The sequence below is a fragment of the Paroedura picta genome, chromosome 15, assembly GCF_049243985.1.
Source record: "Paroedura picta isolate Pp20150507F chromosome 15, Ppicta_v3.0, whole genome shotgun sequence".
In the NCBI taxonomy this organism is placed as follows: domain Eukaryota; kingdom Metazoa; phylum Chordata; class Lepidosauria; order Squamata; family Gekkonidae; genus Paroedura; species Paroedura picta.
The window spans coordinates 386,611-409,494 of NC_135383.1; the positions used below are offsets into that span (position 1 = coordinate 386,611).

General features: G+C 51.9%; 1 protein-coding gene across 33 annotated transcripts in view; it reads right to left on the reverse strand.

Moving 5' to 3' along the window:
- The window catches only part of EIF4G3 (eukaryotic translation initiation factor 4 gamma 3), a 53,632-nt gene extending 32,004 nt beyond the window's left edge, over window positions 1-21,628 (reverse strand). For 9 of the 33 annotated variants that reach the window (XM_077311404.1, XM_077311383.1, XM_077311403.1 and 6 more), the window contains exons 1-7: window positions 21,479-21,627; window positions 15,575-15,650; window positions 12,505-12,633; window positions 10,214-10,318; window positions 3,797-3,892; window positions 3,007-3,105; window positions 603-635 (exon numbers count right to left, since the gene is read on the reverse strand). In XM_077311404.1, coding sequence (XP_077167519.1) covers window positions 603-635; window positions 3,007-3,105; window positions 3,797-3,892; window positions 10,214-10,216 — 231 coding nt within the window. In that variant the 5' untranslated portion in view covers window positions 10,217-10,318; window positions 12,505-12,633; window positions 15,575-15,650; window positions 21,479-21,627. Of the gene's footprint in view, window positions 1-602; window positions 636-3,006; window positions 3,106-3,796; window positions 3,893-9,708; window positions 9,724-10,213; window positions 10,319-12,504; window positions 12,634-15,574; window positions 15,887-18,104; window positions 21,424-21,478 lie in introns of those variants that run through there. The other 24 variants (XM_077311408.1, XM_077311406.1, XM_077311393.1 and 21 more) reach the window with 12 other exon arrangements.
- Between the last annotated feature and the right edge of the window lie 1,256 nt (window positions 21,629-22,884).

Sequence of the window (22,884 nt, forward strand, 5' to 3'; positions counted from 1 at the left end):
TCAGTTGTTCACTGCCTGCCTCCAGAACTGGAGGAGGTCACAGACTGAGAGAGGAACGTCTGCCTGCCCCTGACACCCCCCTCCCATGGAATGGTGCAAGCACATGAGACTCAGTGGAGGTGAAGCAAACCCACTCAAGCTCCCCACTCCCTTCCGGCCATCGCTGTCCCAGTGAAATGGGAGTTCAGGTGTGGAAGAACCCCATCTCACCCCCCCTTGGTAGTGTGGACCCGGGGAGGCACTGGGAACTGCCCAGGAACCACATTCACTCCACCTCTGGCATGTGGTTGCCCCAGCTGCTTGCACTAACTGAGCTACATGCCCTGAGAGCATGCCACCCTGCCATCAGTAAGCACAGTGCTACAAGGCCAATGAAAGGGGTCATTAATAAATGCAACAGAATGAGGAGAGGTTAGGAGATAACACCTCACTAAAGCAGAAAGGGTTAGGCACCTTCTGAGAGCAGGTCACCAGTGCAGAGAGTATGAAGCAGAAGAGGATTCCTAGGGATTAGTTAGGGCCAGAGAACTACCCCCTTTCTTCCCCAAACATTTAGCAGTTAATTGTGGGAGGGAGGGGGGAGGGGGAGGAGGGTACTGTACCTGGTGATGGGCAGGTCGAGGCCCCGGTGCAAACTGAGGAGAAGCGGGAGAAACAAAACACAAAAGGAAAGGCACAGAGAGTCAGAAACACCACAACAAAAGGCAAAAACGTCACACTGTATGCAAAATAAACCCACAAGGATAAAATGAAGCTACACACTCAAAGCTTTGCTGCAGGACAGCGACAGACAGAGACTGAGATTCCACAGGCTGACACTGCGCTGCTCCAAAGGAGGGGAAGGGGGTGCGTGGTCCGGAAGACCTCCTGGTACTGGCATGTGCAGGAGGGGAGGAAACCTGAAGATCATCCTCACTGCTGGGCCATGTCTACCCCCTCTTCCATACAGCACTTCCATCTCTCACCAGATTCTCCATCTTTCTGCCTGGCAGGAGCAGAATCACCATCAGCCTCAAACTGCCCATGATGACTCCTCTGGCGGCAACCTGATAGGAGCTGTAGGGGCAGGGGGGGGGGCAGGGAAGGCAAGCTGGGGCCCCTGGGCCAGACTGCCTCCTTCTGTCTTCCCTGCTCTACTCAGGAGAAAAGTGCCACCACCCTGTCACTAGGCATTTCTAGTGCCTTAACTGACAGCCTGCTATGAACCAAAATGCAGTGCAGGAAACTGAAAAACATATAGCAAAACATACAAGTCTCAGCCATCTCCCAGTCTCTGGGCACCCTCTCGTGGAGGCAGCTGGTCTAGCCCTACAACAGTGGAAAAGAGCAGGGTGCTCCTGCACAGCTGCCATCCTTCCCAAACATCGAGGCCCTTTGCATCCCAAGCAAATATTCAGAAAGAGGAAGGACAGGCAGCCCCTCTCATGAGCAGAGAACCACGGCAGTCCCCACTCCCCCCATCAAGCACTCTCACCCCTTGACCACCCAAGCATCCCAGGCTTAAAGCATAGCTGAACCAAAAACTTCTGATCCCAACTGTCCTTCTAGTGGCTGCACTGGCATCTTCTCTTGCCTCTGACCTAAGGGCACAAATATCTGACCTATGAAGGCTGAAGCACCCACCAGCACATGTGGGTCTGGGATCCAGTCAGAAGACCAGGGAAGAACTACAGGATGGGGTGTGCATGGTGTCTGCCCACCCAACCACTCAAGGGCAGCCTCCTCACTGTGCCACAGGAAGACACATGGCCAGCAGCTCAGAAGTTTGCTTATTAATCTAATTAAGGAAAAGCCACAGGACAGACAAGCAAGTATGTGACATTAGTGAATGGGATCTAGTATATTTTGCAGGGCAATGTTTGAGTACAGTTTGGTTTGCTGGCCTGCAAGGTATCTGGCTGGACTCTGTCCTGCTATTTTGGGCCCACATGGCAGCCCACCAAAACCAAGTGTATTTTGCACCTGTTGCCCCTGGGCTATAGGCTGCCTAAATTCTACCAACAGCATTTCTCCCCCTATTAAGAACTGTAAGCAACAGAACAAACTGTAGTCCCAGGCTACAACCAACTCTCTTCTAGCTCCCATCAAAGCCAGGCACAAGGAGACTGAGACCCAAGCCTGCCCAGCCACCTACCCTGCAGCCCCTGGTCCTGCTCCCACGTATGCTATACCTAGCTGATACAGACTAGCTCACTTATTGTGAGGATGCAGAAGAGCCACTGACATTTCTTTACTCAATCCAACGGTTCTGCTATCCTGGCTAGGCTGCTTTAGACTTTGGAACCAGGATTCAGAATGAAAGACACGGGCAAATGGGCCACACAAAAGAACCAATCCTCAGTACCCTATGCCTGGGAGTGGCAGGCAGGGCACAGACGAGAGGTAAGAGATGGGGCTTCAGTATCCCCCCCCCCCCCCGCCCAGCCTCCCATCAGCAGACAAGGGGAAGGAAAAGTCAAAACAAACAGTCCCAAACCCAGAACAAAACGCAAGAGCAGCTCCCAGCTGGCCAAGTTCGCATTTGTTCCAGACTGGGGAGGGAGTGGTGGTGAAATGTTATATGAACAATTTTTTAGTAATGGGGTGGCAAAGTCACGAAACGCAATGGATGATAGAGATTGCACGCAGGAGGGTATCTGAGAAAGAATTGTTCATGACCACAGAAAAATGGCTGGCACCTAGGAGACAATTTCCTCCCGTCACTGGGCACATCCCTGCAATTTTTAGACTCTTCTGCTCATTCCCAATTTAGCATGAATCCCAAATCCGGGCTGGGACACATGCCCATTGCCTCCAGTTTCCCATGCATTTTGGCAGCCCTGCCTCTATCCTGAAGGGCCCGATTCAGACCTGCGCCGGCTTCCTTGCAGAAAGCAGAGCTCAGTGCTTTTCTGTAGATCAGTCAACAATGCTGTAGGATCCGAAAACCAAAAAGGGAACAGAACTGAACGAGTGCCGTGGGCACAGCTGCCTGCAAGGAGGAGTACAGTTTGTCACATTGCTTACAATGCAGTATTTTATCCAGCCTCTTTCCGTCAAGGACCGGTAAACCAGACTCTGTTGCAAAACCTTCCTCCGCTTCCAGGGCTCTGTGCAAGGGCTGGGCTGTCAAGAAAACTGGTTTAGAGATGCAGCTCGTAGCAGGGGCTCCTCTTGCTCTAGCCACGCACACCCTAGGGCGGCATAGGGAGAGGGGGCCTTCTGTCCTCACTACCCACGCACAGCCTACCAGAGGAACCAAAGGACCCTTTTAAACACGGCTCAAAGGCAGAGGAGCACAGAAAGCATAATCGATTGCGTGCTGCAGAAAACATGCCCCACCCCCAAGAGGGAAACTCCAGAAGATCAAGCCACAATGTCCACGTGTCACAGGCCTCTCAGAAAAGGCTGCCTCCAGAACACGCTCTTCAGAGCCAGGCTTACTTACTCACACTTATCCCATCGGGGGGGGGGGGGGGAGGATCAACAGGGCAGTCAAGGGCCGGGCACACTGCTTTTGAGAGCAGGACGATGCATGGTCCGCAGCGACAGCAGACAAGACAGGGAACTCAGAGCAGGCCCATCTTGGAGGCACCTTGGGAGAGTCCACAAGGCGAGGACAATGCCCTTGCCACCAAGAGAGATGCCTGTCTTTCACAGGCTGCCCTTCAAGGAGTGAAGAAACTTCAGGGATGAAGCAAGGAACCCCCATGGCAGAACCACTACAGCAAGGAATTACCACATCCCAAGAAAGCCAACTGTCAATGAATTCAAGGAGTACCTAAATGGCCAGATGAGCAAAGAAAGGCTTCCTTACCGGAGAACGCGTCTGAGGCTGTGTGCTCATGGTCTGAGGGGCCTGCGGGTAAACCAGCGTGGTTGGAGCTGCATTCTGTCCGGAAGGGTAAGGGGCCTGCCGCAGAAAAGAGAAACATGGTGAATGGGGACAGCAGAGGACATGGAACAAAGCCTCCTGCCACCCTCTCAGAGCTGCCCTAGCACCTTGTGTGGTATCGGCTGATTGACCTAAGAACCAGTTTCAGAACTGTGCCAGCCCAACTCTGCAGGGGAAGATGCACATTCTGAACATCTTAAGAACATTTATTTGAAAAAGGGACAGTCCCGGACTTTAGGAGGTATATAGTCTTGCAAGCACCAGCAATGAAAGAGAGAGATGCAGCAGGGAGCAAAGGATTCTCACACCACCCTCTATGATCCTGCTGTTTGAATTTCCCACCCCTTAATTCAACACACAGCACTTGGCAGGCAGGACCAGAGACTCAAGGTCCAGCTGACTTTCCCAAGCCAGATCCCCAGAAGAGTCTGCCCGGCACTGCCGTCCAGCCTCAGGCTGCCTATGCTAAACTGGACAAAGGATCCTTCCTAGCTCATAAGAGCTATTTGACCCTAAGCCAGCAGCCCCCAGCAATGGAGGCCAAAACATGGGTACGTCATAGGACACTTCCCAGCTGGCAAAGCTGACATGCAGTTTTAAGCACTTTCTTTAAAAATCTAGGCTGCATTTTTAAAAACTCTGGCCTCCACTAACAAATGCTCTCTCTTCCTTGTGCTGTGTCACAGCAAGCAGAACCTGCTGGGTTGGCACAGACAAGGCCTCGGCGGGATCGATTCATCCTTGCACAGGCAGCAGGAGCAGATAAACAAAGCTTCTTGGAGCCTCGCTGCAATCAGAGGGAGACCATGACTTATCACTCATGCTGCAAAGCAGACCGGTTGGCAGAAAAGCCCTGCGGGCACCTGCGGGCACCTGCGGGACCTCAAGCACTGCGGGCACCTGCGGGACCTCATTCCTCTGGCACAAAGGGGAGAGAGGGTCCCATTAGCAAAGGGGCCCCAAGCAGCAATCTGCCAATTCTGGAACACGCCATACCCCATGCGTCTCCAGGGTGGGCTCTAAGAGGCTGCCCGGGGCTTCTTCCACACAGTCTGGACTCTGCACACCTCTCCCCCCGGATCCCCCCATAAGCTACCACCTAATGCTGCCTGTTCCTAGAATCCACACTCCAATGGGCCAAAGCCCACCCCTCTTTCATCCAAGCAGACCAGTGCCATTGTCTTTCTGTGTTTTTCGTGCAAAGTTTTTAAATGTGGTTGAATGATGGTCCCCAGTTTGTACAAAATAACTAGTTGGGAAAGGCTGGCACAATGGTTTGAAAGACCTATGTGCAAATACCCACTTTGCCATAAAGTTCAGAAGGGGGACATCAGAAGAGCTCTGCTGTTTCATAAAGTGGCCAACAGGCAGGGTGCAGCAGCCAAGGCCTTCCCATTCTTTCTGACTGCCTCTAGATCTGGAGGCTCCCTTCAGTCATCACGCCCATGTGTCTCCCTCAAAAATCCCATATCCCTGCCTGCAGCCATCTTTCCATCCATAAAATGGGGAAACAGGTCTCCATTCTAACAGAGCAGTTTCCAGTATCAGACAGTAAGCTTCCAAAGCAATGGGTAAACGGAACTATGACTGCAGGAAAGATTCCAAAGAGGCCCTTCCACGCCTTCCTTTCTAGGGAGCCACTTTCTCTCTGCAGCAGCCAGCACTCAGCTCTTGCAGAAGCAGGTGAGCATTTGGCAGGACCTTCCCAGTGACACAGACTTGGTGCTCCACCGTAGTAATACGAAGGCCCCCTGCCCAAACTACTCAAGTCATCACAAGTGAGCCTGCCGTGGCACTTGCTGGGCCCATGTTCTAGTAAAGAACACCTGGCATTGAAGAAGGGTTAGTACTTATATGCTGTTTTTCTCTACCCGAAGGAGTCTCAAAGCGGCTTACAATCACCTTCCCTTTCCTCTCCCCACAAGACACCCTATGAGGGAGGTGAGGCTGAGAGACCTGCTCTGCCAGAACAACTTTCAAGAGTGAAAACCAGGGAAGCATTATTTTTAGCTCCATTTCCAAACTCACTGGCACCAAACCAGGCCTGATGCGCAACACAATCTCCCTCCACCCCCATCCTGGTCTGGAAAGCAACAGGCAGAGGATGTGCTCTGCCAGGTCACACGGGGCCTGAACATGCTGAGTCACACTCAGCACTTTCCCTTCCCGCTCTGAAATCTATGCACAGTGGAAATCTACGTGAGGGCTCTGTTCGTTCTCCAGGAATCCCTCCTCTGCTGCCAGGGCTGCTGCTACAGCCATACAGGCCAAGTCTCCAAACAAAGCTTCCCATCAACATCTTGCAGCCTTCACATGGGTCACACTCTGTAATCAAGACTGGGGAGAAGATACAACCCTCATCGAACTGGCCCAGCCAATGGCAACTCTCCCCCAAAGGGCTCAGCTGTTGTTACTTAATGGCCAGGCAGAGAAGGCTGAGCCAGGGCTTCTCCTCAAGAGAACAGCACAGAATACTGTTACATCCATGCTTCATGGGCACCACAACTGCGTGCAGGAGAGCTGGGAGTATTTTACACTTGCCTGAGAAAGTCCACCACTGCCAGCAACGCTGAGATCACTGCACCCATTCCAGGAGGCCTGGCAAAGCAACTCCCCAAAGCGCTCCCTCCATTGCACACCCAAGACGCTCCCACGGCCTTACAGCGTCACTGCCTACCATTCTTCTTCCAGGACCTGCTTATGAAAATCCTTTCTTATATCTAGAGAAATAGAACTTCCAATCCTCCGAGCAGAATACAACCTAGCATTAGAAATGGTGAGGCTTACGTTTTCTGACATACAGAACTTTGTGAAAGGAGGGAAAGCACCCGTAAAAGGGTTACCCTCTAAAGCAGTTTGGCGCATACACGGGGCTGCCGTGCATGTGCGTTTGCGCTCCCGGCGCGGACGCAAACGCGACGGCTCTGCGCATGCGTGCATGTGCGAAAATGCCACGCATGAGCTTTTGCGCCCCATCGGGCAGCCGCACTTCCCTCTCCCCCCCCCTCCGGCAGCAAGACGTTTGCCGGGCTGCAAGCTAATCAGCTGCTTCGGCGGCCAATTTGCTTGCGGCCTGGCGAGCTTCTCGCTGTGTGGGGGGGGGCAGGGAGAGGAAGCTGTGGCCCGCTGCTGAAGCTCTCGCGGCCTGGCACCGGGCCGTGGACCAGGGGTTGGGGACCACTGCTCTAAAGGGCATCACAGGCAAAGGCAGCCACCTGAGGGCTGCTACCTGCAAACCTGCTTCCACAGCCTCAGAAGCCAGATGCAGAGCCCAACAGAAGCAGCCCTGAGGCCCAGTACATGTCCTGTGTGGCTGCTTCCTTTGCAGCAGAATGGAAACAGAGGCCATGGTCTAGAGAGCCACATCACCAACTTAAGAGAGTAGCTTTCACCTGCACAGTCATTTGGACACAAAGCTGCTGCACCACACTGAGAAATAATAATTTTGTGCACTGGGGATAACTGGACTCCCATCAACTGGATTCTTCAAAGCCTACCTTCAAGCCAGTATAAACTGCACATGCCTTTTTGGGGGGTAGGGGAGGAATCAAACAAGCACACTACCTCACACAACAGGTCTGCCTGATGACAATGCAAAACATGGAACTTCACTGACACCCATCTTGTCAGGAGGGGCTGCTGTGGACAGCAATTCATATTCAACAGCCAGTCAGCGTGGCCTGGTGTGGCCATCAGAGTGTCCAATCAGGATCTGGGAGACCGAGGCTCCAAGCTCCACTCTGCCACGGAAGCCTGCTGGCTCCATGAAGATAAAATGGAGGCATGGAAAATAATGGATCCCCATTAGGGAGAAAAGTGGAATGAGCTCCCTAGAGAGACCAGGGCCCTGTTGGAAAACTCTTGAGTTCCGTAGAGACAGCAAGACGGAGCTCTTACACCGGGCCTAGGGTTGTGGGTGGCTGGGCAATAAACAACACTATATCCAAATCTCGGGCCTCCCTCCCACCTCTCCAATCTTCAACATCTAGTTGGCTACTCATTATTACTAGTGGTGGTTTTAAAAGATGTTAAATTGTTTTTAGTAAACTGACTATATTGTACAATAAAATCAGAGCCCAGTAGCACCTTTAAGACCAACAAAGATTTATTCAAGGTGTGAGCTTTCGAGTGCAGGCACTCTTCATCTTACATAACCAAATACAGCCAATTATAATTCTTTATCAAAACAGCCAATCAATCCCCTAGAATTCAGTGTACTGGTTGTGACACAGTCTACTGATGTAACATAATTGATTTTTGCTATATATTCCCTGTCATGTAAGACGAAGAGTGCCTGCACTCAAAAGCTCATGCCTTGAATAAAACTTTGTTGGTCTTAAAGGTGCTCCTGGACTCTGATTCTATTGTGCTACTTCAGACCAACATGGCTACTCATTTGAATCTGACTATATTGTATTAATCCATTAAATTTATATGCGTAAACAGCCCCAAGACAGTTGTACCGAGAGGGGTGGTATATAAAATTGCAAATAAATAAATAAACAAACAAGGTACAAATGAAGGCAATAACATCCTTCACTGTTCAAAGGAAACAATAACTTCAAGCGACTTCGCCAAAGCAGTTCTGCCAAGGGTGACTCAGCTAGCCGTCACCCATGGATGGGCCTTCTCATCTGTGGCCCCTCCTCTGGGGAAGGCACTCACTTTATTTCTTCAGGGCATGACAAACTGAATGGTTTAGATTGACTTTTGGAGGGCAATCACAAGTTAGGGCTGTTTTAATACTGGTAGGGTGATATTAATATTTTAGTATTAATATTTTATATTTGTCCTTTGCAAAATTGGTTTTTTCTTTATGTAAGCCTCCACAAGACACACACACTAAATAAATAAAGTTCTGGCTGCTACTGTGACCAGCTGTCTGTCACACTCAAGGTTTTCTCCAGGGACTGTAGCCACTTTTTGACAGTCGTAAGGAAAGAAAGGGGACTCTCCCCAAGGGAATGGCTTGCAGAAGGCAGGCTGTGTTATTTTACTGGAGTGTCACCACTGGGAGATCATGGCTGCCCTGAAACCCTGGGCCTGGGCACCTAACAGGAATGACATTTTCTGTCACATTCCCTGGAGATCAAAAACAAACATTCTCCACCATCTCTTTGGAAAAGGGCCAATGGGGCTCTTCTGAAGACCAACTGGGGCCATGTAGGGAACACTCTACATTCCAGATTGCTCAATGGGACCATCCTATGGTGGAAAAGTCTTTCTGGCACTATGAGACCCATTTGTTCTACTCTGTGCTCTCTCTATACAGCAGATAATGCAGTCAGCCCTCTCTCTTGGCATTCCCTTCTGCTTCCTAACCCAGAAGCCTCTGTGGATTTCTCCAACACCCCACAAGCCCACAACACCCCATGCCTCTTCTCTTTAGAGCTCAGTTTCTTCCCCTGCTCTCTTTTCTTCCCCCATCCCAGGATCCTACTTCCTGTTGATCTCTGTTTCTCCTCACCCACTTAGGAAGCAAAAGCACACCAAGGCTGCAGCTCCCCTATAGCTGCAGAAGGCAGGAAAAACAAAAGCAAAGCTAGTGTGTCCATATCATCCACTGCCTCTGAATTCCAGCAACTGCAGATGCGGCAAGGCCATGGTGCTCCCCACTCCAGTGCCTCTGGCTGTCCTCAAACAGGGAGCACTGGGGATCTCCCTGCCAAGGCCAAGTACTAAGCTTTTTATTCAAAGCCTACTGGGGGGGGTGTAGAATCCAGCCTGGGCCACAGTAAGCTGCAACCCAGGACAAATACAGTTTCCAGCATCCAGGGACTCAAATCTCTAGTCACACCCCAACCATCACCTCAGGAGATTTTACTTAACTTTACCTCTGAATGCATAAATCCCCTTAAGTTAGCCCTGGGGGCAGGGGCAAATGGGCTGCTCACAGTTCAGGATTCAGAGAGAGATCTGGAGAGGCAAGACAGGAAAGTCAGGCCTTGAAGCTGCTGAGCAGGCCTCCCCTCTGACAGCAACCATTCACTCAACAGACCAGACTCAAAGGCACACTTTATGCCTCTGCCCCTGCTATGAATACCTTCGGACCGAATGCAGTTTCCAGGCTGAGCAGGAGCCACCACGTGACAGCACAGGACTCCTCCCATCTGGAAGACCCTTCAAAGAAAAAGTGCCCACCTGCCCTTTGGCTTTCAGGGTATTTGGTTTTAAACTCTACATACATAAGCAAGAGTATACTGAACCTTCTACGGTGGGTGGGGGCGAGGCCCCCCTCTAAGTTGCAACCCCACCCTACACATGATCTCCACCCTTCACAACAGAGACCCAGGGCTTTCCAGCGGGGCATCACTTAACCTTTTTCCTCTTGTGACTCACCATCCCACATCCCAGAATCCTTTGCACCAGTTCCCTTGGATCTTCAAAAAGACTGCTGGCTCTTGGGTGGGGTGGAAAGCTTCTGTCCCTCCTCCCTCCTGGCTGCTGGAGCGAGAGTGAAAGAGAGCGAAAGAGTAAGAGAGAAAAGACAGAGCGACAGAGAGGGGAGAAGGAAGGCAGGGACAGGTGCTGGTATGTGGTTGGGTCAAAACGGCACTTCCGAGGCTAACGGGGGGGGGGGGCACGGCATTCCCTTTGGCCCTCTCAAGCCCTGTAGCTCTCTTTCCAACTGCCAAGAGGGCTATAGGAACATGTTACCAACAGTCAGGGGCTTTCCCCTCTCCATTAGAGCCAGACCCGCCTACAGGCTGACCAGATGGGGTTTCTCCTACTACTATATTCCATGGCTCTGGAAGCCTTCTTGTGCCAAAGGAAAGGGCTGCAAGCACTCGGTTCATCTCATATCTTCAACAGGAAAACTCTGCATCCCTGACCCATAGTGTCCATTTGCTTCTCAGTACTCATCTGGGCAAGTCAAAAGGCTCATTCTTTGGATAAACCTTCTCTCCTCCCCACCCAGATATTCCAGCTCTGGAGCATCATGGGCAACTGAAGGGATATGTGCAGGCAGCCCTTTTAACAGAATGGAGCCAGCAACTCCAGGGGAAAGAAGGGTGGGACCTTGTCAGGAGACAAGAAGCCACACAACTTCCCTATCAGTAGCAGCCCACACTCAGAACAACATCCCATACTCTGTTCTATGACTGTATAATTCAATAAATATTTTTTTGGGGGTACAGGTATGGTCTGATCAGTCTCCAGAGATTCCACTGCCCTTTGTCAAATGTGCACTGGAAGAAAGGAACACCAAGCATGCCATCAAGGAGAAACCTAACAAACAGGGCAAAAATGGAACCCCCCGTATGACTGCTGAGCAAAGGGCATTATGGGCTACGAGCAGTCATCTCTTCCCCTAGTTCTGTTGCAGGGAAGTGATCAAAATAGCCCACATGGGCCGCACAACCTCTCAGAATAACCAAATAATGGCATCAGGCTCAAGGGAACAATTTCCGGCTAGACCGCCTTGGGAAAAGGCTCCCCATGTGGCCCTAGAGCCTCACACTGTCTCCCTGATGGTCCCTCTGTGTTCACAAGGCATACTAAGCCCCTGTACTTGGATGCCTTTGTACTGGGCCTGAGGAAGGGGAGGGGTCCGCTCCCTCTCTGGCAGACTGCTACAGGAGCTGGCCAATGAGGAGCTAGCTAGTGGCACCTGTTCTGGTTCCTCTGCAGACAATGCCAGTCTCTCTACACCACTTTTCAAGGCAGTGGTTTCCCTGTTACGGAGCGTCACACAGTCCTTATGTGTGAACACACCAGGCAGCAGGACTAGGGGAACATTCAGCTCAAGCCAAGCCCGTCAAAAAGGTGCAACATGACCCCTTTTCAAAGGCTGGTCTCTCAAGCAGGTCAGAGGCAGCAGATGGGTAGGGCTCTCTCTGGCAGGCACCAAACAGCACCCAGCCTTCCTTCACCCCCACACCTGCAGCTCCTTTGGAAATCGAAGTGGTCCAAATATGTACCACTGTGATGTGATATCCAGCCCCATGACAACCCATTCCAGAACTGCTGCTTCTACGCTCAAGCAAGGAACTACAGAAATGGCACTTCTCCACCAAGTAGGGACCAATACCTCTCTCCCTCTGCCTCATGAAAGCCTGCCGGACAACAAGTGGAGCGACCATAGCCCCTGTGCTTCACTTCCAAAGAAAAGAGCTCAGTGCTCAGCAAGCTTCCTGCCCCCAGGTCTTCACCAATGCACCCTAGCCAGCAAGCCTCTCCACCGTTTCCATAACCCTTCCTCTTCACACTGATAACGTTCCTCCTGGAAATACTGTTGGGAGCAACTCTAATATCGTAAGCTATTAAGAACAACATGGTTCTCAATAACATGCACACTCTCATCCATTCATATGGCTAACTCTGCACCTGTCATTTAATATGTTGCATCTGCAGGAAAAGGAAGTAGTGTGACTCCAGGCATGGCATTTAAACCACTGCAGCCAGCCAGAAAGTGTCTTGGAGGACATGCAAGGCCCTCCTGCATAATCCATGCAAGCCCCCCCCGCCCCCTCTCTCTTCTTTTCTTTGTTCCCAGAGAGGCAGTGGCAGAATGGAAGAGAGCAGCACACAGCTGGAGTTTGCACTGCACCAACCCAGCCTCCTACCTCCCTGCAGCTCTCAGAAGGGAAACCCAGATCTGAGAAAAAGGTGACCTGCGCAGTTCTTACCTGGGTGAGCCCAGGAGAGGATGCATGTCCGGGTGGCGTTGCAGCAAGGGCTGGGTGCCCCTTGCTTATTTCATGCGCAGAGTACGGGGAGGGGGCAGGAGGGCCCGGCTGTCTTGCAACCTGTGTAACCTGTGAGGGGATAAACTTAGTAAATATCTAAAATTAGTGATGCTCCCTCAAAGAGAATGCACATACAATCTTTGGACACACATTCAGGGAGAAACAGCAAGTCTGCATGAGGCCTGTGTCCTGCTTGCTCCTTACTCAACAGGAAGGAAGGACAACCACTGATGGAACCTTGCATCACAGACCCAGGCTGCATTCACACATGTGCTGTCACCTCCCAGAAGTTCAATAGGACAAGGGACAGCCCTCCCCCCTCAGTAAGGCAACCCAACTGACTTTGCATCGGAGATCTCAAGAGCTCTGCATGTTCCTTAACCTACAAAACCTACAAAGTCCACCTCATGTATGAGACAGAGGCTGCAGAAGTTACCAAGTACTTCCATCAGCTGCCCAAAGACTGTCCCAGTAATGGCTCCGCCAGGGCACTGATTTCAGACAGCAACTCATCCCACCAGGCCTACAGCTGAGGCCAGGGCAGTTTAATACCATACTTTCTTCTCCATTTCCCTTCTCTCCTGCCAACTCTGTAGGCCAGAGGAAGGATGGCTGGGGGAGCAGGGAGACTTTGTTAGTTGCTGATAATTAGCTGAAATTTTAGTATTTTTAGAAGAGTTGGTTTTTATATGCCATTTTCTCTCCCCGAAGGAGTCTCAAAATGGCTTCCAATTGCCTTCCCTTTCCTCTCCCCACAACAGACACCCTGTGAGGGAGGTGGGGCTGAGAGAGCCCTGAGATTACTGAAGAAGAGTTGGTTCTTATATGCCATTGTTCTCTACCTAAAGGAGTCTCCAAGCGGCTTACATATATACCTTCCCTTCCTCTCCCCACAACAGACACTCTGTGAAGGAGGCGAGGCTGAGAGAGCTCTGATATTACTGCTCGGTCAAAACAGCTTTACCAGTGCTGAGACGAGCCCAAGGTCATCCAGCTGGCTGCACGTGAGGAGCACGGAATCAAACCCGGTTCTCCAGTTTAGAAGTCCACGCTCCTAAGCTGGTTCTCTATGCTGCTTTTATTGTTTTATCCTATTGTTGTGAACTGCCCCACATCCATTTGCACGATATACGACGGATGGACAGATGGATGGGCTGAAGCTGGCCAGAGATGCACTTCTAGCATGGGACCTGGGGGTGAGGAGAACAGGAAACCCCCATATCAAAGCCAGTGGGATACCCGTGTCTTCTTTAAAGCTTTTGTTGCTGCAACACCCACTATAAGCAGACTGGATGCTTTCTCATTAACAATCCCTACAGGTGTCACTAATGGAGGGAGGGTTAAAAAAAGTATTTACAAATTTTACAGGTGCTGCTCAAGTAGATGTGTCATTAAAGTTCAAAAAATAAACAGCCTTTCTGCAACCCAAGAGGCCTTTCACCACCCAATCCAAGCCCCTCCCTGGGAGGGAAGTCCAGATTACAATAGCCTCAGGTTTGTAAAGGGAAAAGGCAAGCCTGTGAACATCACCCTCCAGCTTTGGATCTCTCTTTGAAGGCTATAAGACCTTGTAACTAAGACTGCCATGTTATTTCAAAATGCCACAGGCATCAGTAAAAGCAAGCATTTTCCTAGCAGGGCCAGAGAAAGAAGATCTGCAAACCTGTAGGTGAGATTCTGGCCATATAGGCTGCTTCTCCTGTAGTCAGGTCTTCTGTTCTCTCATGAAAATTCCTGCAGACCAGGCCAAAGGCACCATGCAGTTGGCCAAGTGGGCTCCATCAAAGACTGGCAGCAATTCCCCTCCAAAGGCTGTTTCCACATGAGATATATTTCAATAGCCCTCAGCTGGAAACCAGCAGCAGAGGTAGAGAGGGCAAAGGAGAACTGTGCTACATCATCAAAACTCAGTTAGCTCCAGCTGCATGGGTTGGGAGCCCTGAGGGCAAAGAAGAGGCCACAGCTCTCCCACTGCCCCATTGGTCAGTACAGGGGCAAGGACCAACTGCCAATATACCAATACACAGGTGGGGGTGGGAGAGGAAAGAGCAGGATTTCCAGAACATGGGCAATTAGAAAACATGGCAAGAAGTCTCTCTCTTGGAGCTCTTCTAGATCACAAGATCCTGGAAAGAGACTCACTATCACCAAAGCTCTGGTGTTTCGTTCACGTGGTCAAAAACCACATGCTGGGCAGGCCATTAAACATGCTTTCTGGAAAAGGAAACAATCCTCTCTCTCATCCCCCAAACCCATTTCCTGATGACCACATCCATATCTAGGCTGACATTGTCATGGTCCGACTTCAAACAATGGCAATCAAGACAAATGGCCTTGCTTTAGCCTACAACGGAAGCTTGTCAATAAGCACCTAATTCATGTCCATCTTTAATCACAAATTACGAATACATACTCAGCCTTGTTTGAAAGCACACCATTCCAGGGCTGCAGGCGCACACATCTCAGTTTTGCCTCTTCTTTGTACCAGCTTAATGCACAACAGGTCACATTCAAGAGAGGGCCAAGTATCTGAGCATGAAGGAGGCCAATCTGTGTTTCGCTAAACATCTTGGCCAGATGATGTTGCCCTCATGAGGCTACCAGATTTCTGGTAGTGACAGTCCACTTCCACAGAGGAAAGCCCCGGTGCTTGAGAACAGTCACAACCCCTCCCCACTAGCCTGCTGGAGAACACTGCAAGGAACTCCCCTCCCAAGGAGGGTGGGGAGGCATTTGTGAGGATGCCCCCAGCCAACATGGACGATGGCTAAAGTTTTTCCAGAGTTCAGCAGATGGAGCCAGGGTTTTACTGCAGTCTCATTGAAAACTGGACAAACCCATCCGGTTTCAGTCTCCAGAGGCACCATTTTAATCAAGCATCACCAGTTGAGAAAGCCCATAAACATAACACATTGGATGGGCAAGTGAAACTTGGTGGCCTTTAGACAGAACTAACCCAGTGGATTGCAGCATGAGGCAAAACGTTCTGCTTCATAGAAACCATACTTACAGTGCTGTACACAGCGGAGACCGTCGGAGCGAAGATCCGATCCTCCAGAGGCTGCTGCCCAGGTCCTCGGGGGATTCTGCAAAGCAGCAAGTTAAGGACAAACAAGCAGCTGGAGGCAAGCATCCTTGGCACAGCCCAGGGCAGATGCCTTTGTGATGGGCCAGGCAAGGATTGTTCACAGGCAGCAGCCAGCTCCCCCACAACCATTGCCACCAAGAAATGCAGGCTACCAGAAATGACAGCAGCCAGATACTTGGGGGGCGGGGCGGGGAAGGTCAGTGAAGTGAACTTCACCACAGTAAATGAGATGTCCCTGCTGAGAACTGCAACGAGCAGATATAAGACAGCATTTTATATCTCCAGAATAAAATAAAATGCCCACCTGTTTGCACCCACCCAGAAAGTCAGAGTCAGCACTAGACAAAGCCCTCTGTGGCTGCTGTTCAGCCAGTCCTATCCAATTCTGCAACTGTAGGAGTGCTATGTCGCTTAAAGGGACAGCAACAAACAACTGCCCTGCAGTCACCTTGGAAAGAAAGCACAGGACTCACTCAGAATAGATCTCCTGGAAGTCTTTCATGTGCTCCTAACCCTGCAACATCCCATCCCAAAGGGCATAAAATATTCACATTCCTCAAACTACTTTGCTAACATTCTTCATTGACAGGGGCCTGGAGAACCCGCCCTGGCACTTCCACCTGCTGGCAGATTATCATCATCATCATCATCATCATCTTTATATTTATTGCCCGCCCACTCTCAGACTAGCTGGCTCACAACGAGTTGCAAATTAAAAACCCTACAATAAAATCACAAAATCCCAACCCTTACAAAATCCCCAGCGACAAATAACTACTCTAATCCCCCTTCCCATAGCTCAAGGAACCCCCTCCACTCAATGCCTGGGAGGGATGTAATGGGGAGTTAGCTTGATGTTCCAGCTGTGGAGGAGAGGCCCATTGATCTTAACTGCCCCCTATCGAATACCTGTTGGAAGAGCTCTGTCTTGAAGGCTCTGCAGAACTGAGGAAGTTCCTGCAGAGCCTTTAGCTCTTCCGGGAGCTCGCTCCACCAGGTCAGGGCCAGGACTGAAAAGGCCCTGGCCCTGGTTGACGCCAGGTGCACTTCTCTTGGGCCAGGAAGTACCAACAGGTCTACACCCACAAAGTGAAGAGCCCTGCAGGAGGCAAAAGGTGATAGGCGATCCCTCAGATATGTGGGGCCCAGATCATAGATGGCCTTGAACGTCAGTACAAGAACCTTAAACTTGATCTGGGACGCAACTGGCAACCAGTGCAACTGCCTCAGCACTGGCTGGACGTGGACCCTCCAAGCTATTCCTGTAAGAACCCTAAACTGCAATTTCTAGGACAAGGATAAGGGAAGGCCCACTAGAGCAAATTACAGAAGTCTAACCTAGAGCAGACTAGTGGAGTAGAACCCCTCCAATCTTAAGGGCATGCTGAAGCTTGCACACCACAAGCCCATCAATGGCACACAGAACCACAGAATGTCTGAAGCATCACCTCTTTAGGGGGTCATCCATCAAAGTTTCTCCCAAATTTAGCTGGGACCAAGACTGTCCCTACTCAGAGGGTAATCCCAGAAGATTCAGGGCAAAGCAGCAAACCAAGAGGGAGGGGAGGAGAGCCCAGGGGTTGCTGTTTCTTTAAACAGGCTGAAACAACTCCCAGTGCTTTGAGAAGGGCCACCAGGACACCTTCTGCCTTTTCTGCCCCAATTCAGATGCCGCCGGCGGTCGGAGAACAGAGAGCCATTAAACCACCCCTTGCCCTTCCACACAAGAGAAGCCAAAGGAAAAAAACACAGTGTGTCCATGGCAGCCTTCCCCTGGGCAAACTCACCTCACACACATGGCCTCAGGGAGGAGTCAGAAGGCGGGTAGAGAGAGGCAAGTCTAACGTTCCAAAGCAGAACTCCTCCACCTCCACCACCACCACCACCACCACCACCACATGAGGCAGCTCATCTCCTCTCAAACAGTCCCACAAAAGGCCCAGCTAACAGAAAGCTCCCGGGCATTCGCAAGGGAGTTTCTCTTTGATCAACCAGTCTCTTTTTGAACAAGGAACAGAAATTGAAGCCAATTGACAGCTACAAGTAGTTCAGCATGTGACACATGAGGCATCAGAAATCAGGCAGGGAGCAACATGTGTTCTCTGTATTTTGAAATACAAATGATACTGACCAAGAACACACAAACATCCCCTCACACACATCCATGTCTATAGTCTAGCATCTTTAATTTCCAAATATCACAAAGCAATTTCTAAGCTCCAAACACTGGCCTCAGCAACTCCAGCATAGAAGCAATAACACCTATGGCTTGTTTCTAGCATGGCACTCTTGCGACATTCAAAACACCCTCAAGAAGTTGCCAAGGAAAGATGGAACTCAGATACTCTTGGCAAGGCTTTGAACAGCACCTAGTTTCCCACAGATTCATCCCACAGCACTTGTGTCATCTTTCAAACCGGTGTGGATTGCATTGTTTGCATCCTTCCCATACCTTCCTGCACAACAGCTTGCCTGACATGAGCAGCGTTCTGGATTTGCCAGCTGGTTCCCAAGTGGGCCTTGCTGAAGAGGTATGAAGACTGGGAACATACGGGTACAACCCAAGACACTGGGGATGAGATTAAGAGACCAGAGGAGAGACGTGAACAGAAAACATTGTAGAGAGTGTTCTACATATACAGCCGTGCAGCAAAACAAAGCAGCAAAAGGTGTGAACACACTTGCAGGGTGAAAAAACTTCCCACAAGGCCACATCTATGGATTGTGGCACACAAACTCCCAGGAGATAGGAACGCAACTGAGAGATCCTACCGGGGACCCTGGGAGGTCACTTCCACTTCCAGAGCATAGTCCTGGGGGTGGGTACAGGCTTTAAAGCACTGTAAAGATACAGGTTTTCAACCCTTTAGGCATACCAACAGAATTGGGCAAACAAAGGTCACTATAAGCACAGAAGACTTCTTTGTCCATCATGACAGAATCCTGCACATGGGAGGGGATCAGCCAAGCATGAACAGAAGATGTGCCGAACTTTTCCCACAGCTGTTTGCTTTTGAAAATCAGGAAGTGACTTTCATTCTCAAAATGCTATTGGAGCTGCTGAACTTGAAGATTAACAATTCGAGTAAGGAGCAGGGAAGAGGAACATGGGGAATGTTAACAAAAGCTCCCAGTCTGAAAGAGCTCTTTGTCTTTCTGGTCAATGTTAGCCTTCTGAATGGCTCAGCACAGATCTGAACGAGAATGAGGGTGGAGGGGAGGGAGACCAACAGCACAAGCTCTTCAGGGGACATCTCCTCAGCTGCCAAACTGCAAGTCAGAAAGCAACTCTTGCATGAGCACGGCTAAAACACAGGCATTGTCTGTTCACAGACACAACCTGAAAGGACACACTCTGCTCTCATGCCAGGAACTAGACATCCCATCCATCCCACACTCAGCCACGAAGGGCAAGCTTTTGAAAAGAAACACCTGACAGGAAATGCACTCCTTGCTGTCAAAAGTCCCCCAGGTGCTCTGAACCAGGAATCTCCTCCTCTTCTGCAATTATTACTGGACATTCTCCACCAGATGCATCAAGCAAGTCTTGTATTGTTAAGGACTGTCTGGAAAGGAACTCATGGATTTATTCTGACCATAAGACTTCAAGCAATGTAACTTACACTTTCTCACTGTATTTTTATATCCTCTATAATCTTCATATGTTGTAACCTTCCTTGGGTCTTTGTAAGAATGTGATTAAATAAATAAGGAATCACTGCTTAGAAGCACAACTGCTCTTTCCAACTAACAGAAATGAGTGAGAAAGAGGGGTCAAAATATCCAACTTGCTTCATTCAGAATTCCCAACAGGCTGCCAGGTACATCCCTGCACTTGCAGGGGTAGGATCTGACAGGCTCTTTGCACAGTCAATATCACCCAGAGCATGAAAGATTGGGGGAGGGGGAATTGCTCAGTGGCAGAGCATCCGATTTGCTTGCAGAATGTCCCAGGTTCTATCCCCAATACCTCCAGTTAACAGGATCAAGTAGCAGGTGATGCAATAGACCTCAACCTATGACCCCGGGCAGCCACAGTCAGACTGAGCAGACAACACTGAACAACAGGGCCCAACAGTCTGGCTCGGCATCAATCTCCTGCATGCATGTTCCAGTGTGAGAGGAGTTTGAAGACATGGAAACCACCTCCTCTTCCTCACCTCCCCACAGGGACAATAGTGCTGTCCACAACATCACCCTGTGAAGGGAAAAGTACCGTGATTTTACAATTCTTTTAAGCAATGGGTGGCATAGAAGTCCCTACTCCCACCTCACAGCTGCAATGGCAGCTTGAGCCCGCATCTCAGGACCATGTATTTGAACATCAGACCCCTTTAAACTGAATTATTCTTACAAGCAGCGTGCTGATGAAGGAAAAAACTGATTAGGAAGCATCTGAGATACAGAACAGAGCCCAGAATGCGTTGGGCACCAACAGTGGCTCACTGGAAACAAGTCTCCCGATGCCAGAATCAAGTTTCTAGGAACCAGCAAGGCATTATAGGCACCAACTCTGGATCCAGGTGGGGAACCTACCAACTCACAGCTTAACCTGGAGTCCCAAGAATAAAATGCAAGAGTCCTTAATGCTTTGAGTCCCTGCATACAAACAGTCCAGACTCCTTGGAGTCTTTTCAAACAAAGCCTCAGAACCTGAGCCAAGTAAAATGCAGGCTCAAGCAGCACTATTACTTTTTGATCCAGGAGCATCCCAAATACATCTGAATGCCTTACTCTGCAGCCTCTGCTAGGCTCATCAAGGCTGGTTCTCATCTTCCTTGTTCAACATTCAGGCACTGCTAGAGGATGTACAAAACCTGGGGTAGAAGCACAATGATAAGTCACTTCTTAACCTCCTGAGTGAAATAAATGGCTTGATTCTGACAGTCAAGGAAATTAGCTAAATTCTGATATCTGCATTTCAAGCCAACTTCTCATGGCCGTCTTCCTCCAGAGCAGACAGTACTGAAGACACACGGCTATATTTTAAGGGAACAAAACTAAATGTCACACTAGAATTAAACAGATGTCCAGGAGGTCTTTAAAACTAAGAATTAAAGTATATCATTGCTTAAAAATCAAAATAGGAAGCCTCCCGCACCCTGAGATCCACTAGGAGCAGATCTACTTCCCCCCCTTTCAGTCAAGGAAGTCGACATTGATCTAGGATATTAAAGAGACGCTACTACTACTAATTAGAGAAGTGGAAAGCTGACCACCTTCACAGGCAGGCAAACACAAGACACTTAACTATGAGAGAATAAAGGTGCTTCATTACAGTCACAAAGCTGAATGTCATTCAAAAGGCCCATCATGGAGCTGGATGGGTACAAACTATGACAGACTCACACTCTGTGGGAAGCAGGCAGCCTCATAAAACAAAGAAAACCAACACGATCAAATTTCACACAGGATAGGTGCATTTAAAGATTCAATATGGCCCTTTGAAAGAACTTGCCATATATTAAAATTTAGCTTTAAAAACACACCAGAGGCTTGCCAATCAGCATTTCACCCATGAACATCAGGCACATTCCCCAACTCTGGCCAGCCCATAGGTAGGACAGATGTAAACATGACCTGACTACCTCAATCAACAGCAAATAAACCTTACTAAACCAGGACGAGAGACCATCTTTAGGCAACCCTCATACAACTGTGAAGAAGGGCCCAATTCTGCTGCGAAGAGCAAGCACTTGTTGCAGACAAGGCAAGAGCAGCCCCCCACCCCGGCCGGCCAGGGGCCTCCTCAGAGGCAGGCCCAGCAGTCCGCAGCGCCAGGCGATCAAGGGCCCCGTTCCGGGCCAGGCCTGCCGGGAAGGATACTGCTGGGGCGGCTGCGGCGGGAGGGCCCGCAGGCCCGGGTGAGGCGGCGCGGGAGGCGGCGGAGGCGGCGCCGTGGCGGCTGCTGCTGCTGTCGGTGGCGGCGCGGGCGGAGGAGGAGGCGGCGGCCCGGCCGGCGGGGGCGCGGCGGCCGCGGGGGGCGGCTGCTGCTGCTGCTGCTGTGGCGGCGCCGCTCCTCCTGCCGCCGCCGCCGCCGCCGCCCCGGGCCCTGCCCCCCCCGCCGCCCCCGCCCCCCCGGAGGGAGCCGCCCCCCCCGCCGCGCCGGGCTTGAGGGCCGCCGCCTTCTGCGGGAGGCTCATGGCCAAGCGGAGCCACCACCAGGCCGGCGGGGCGGCCGCGGGCGGCGGGGAGCGGCGCGGCGGTGGGGGCAGCCCGGCGGGCCAGCACCCCCGGCCGGTCTCCGTGACAACGCGGCCGGCCGGCCGGCCTCCGTTCCGCTCCGCCGCCCGCTCGCCCGCCCTCCTTCCTGTGCGGCTGGTCGGTCGGTGGGCCGGCCGGCCGGCGGGCGGGCGGCCCGGCGGGGGCCCCTCAGGCCGCGCCGCTGCTCATGAGGCCGCCGCCGCCGGCGGCTCTCAACGCCCCTGGGCCGGGCGGGACGGCTGGCGGGAGTGTGGCGGCGGCCGGGCGGGCGATGCCGGCGGATTCTCCTCACGGCCGGAGCGGAGCATCCAACATGGCGCGGGCGGCCGCCTCTAGCAGTCCGGCAGGACGACGGACGCTCGGGCGTTCGGCCACTCGGCTCTTCGGGGCCGCTCGGAACGCTCCGGAAGCGCTCGCAAGTTCACCCCCCCTCCACCGCCGCCCGCGCGCGTACACGCACAGGCGCGCGCCGCGCGCACGGGCACGCAGGCGAGGCGGTGACGCGCAAACACCCCTTCCCTCTCGAGCCTCTCGCCCCGCCCCTCTCGCGTCCGCTCGGAGCGCTTCGTCGGAGCTCCCGAGCAGCTTCGCGGGGCGGGGCGGGGCGGGGCCGCTCCCTACTCCCCGCCCCCGAGGTCTCCGCGATGCCTGGAAGCCGGACGGGCGCGGGGGGCTCCGGCCCCTGCGAGGCAATTGGGGGGCTGCCCCCTCGGGGCATGCGCACAGCGTCCCCCCTTCTCCCCGCTTAGCCCTGGGGACGCCGCTGTTGGGGGGCGGGAGGAGAAGGGCTCGCCCCCGACGCCGCCCGGCAGGACAGGACAGGACAGGAAGGGCCGGAGTGAAAACTGGGCGCCGGACAGACAGCCCCTGCGGGCCTCCAGCCTCCGGGGGAGGGGGAGGGGGAGGGGGAGGGGGAGGGGGAGGGGGTCGTGGGAACACTTTGGTTCCCGCCCCTCGGGAAGGACGGCCTCTCCTTTAGGCTTAGCCCGGGGGCTGCTCTGTCCTTGCCAGCTGCGGTTGGGAAACAG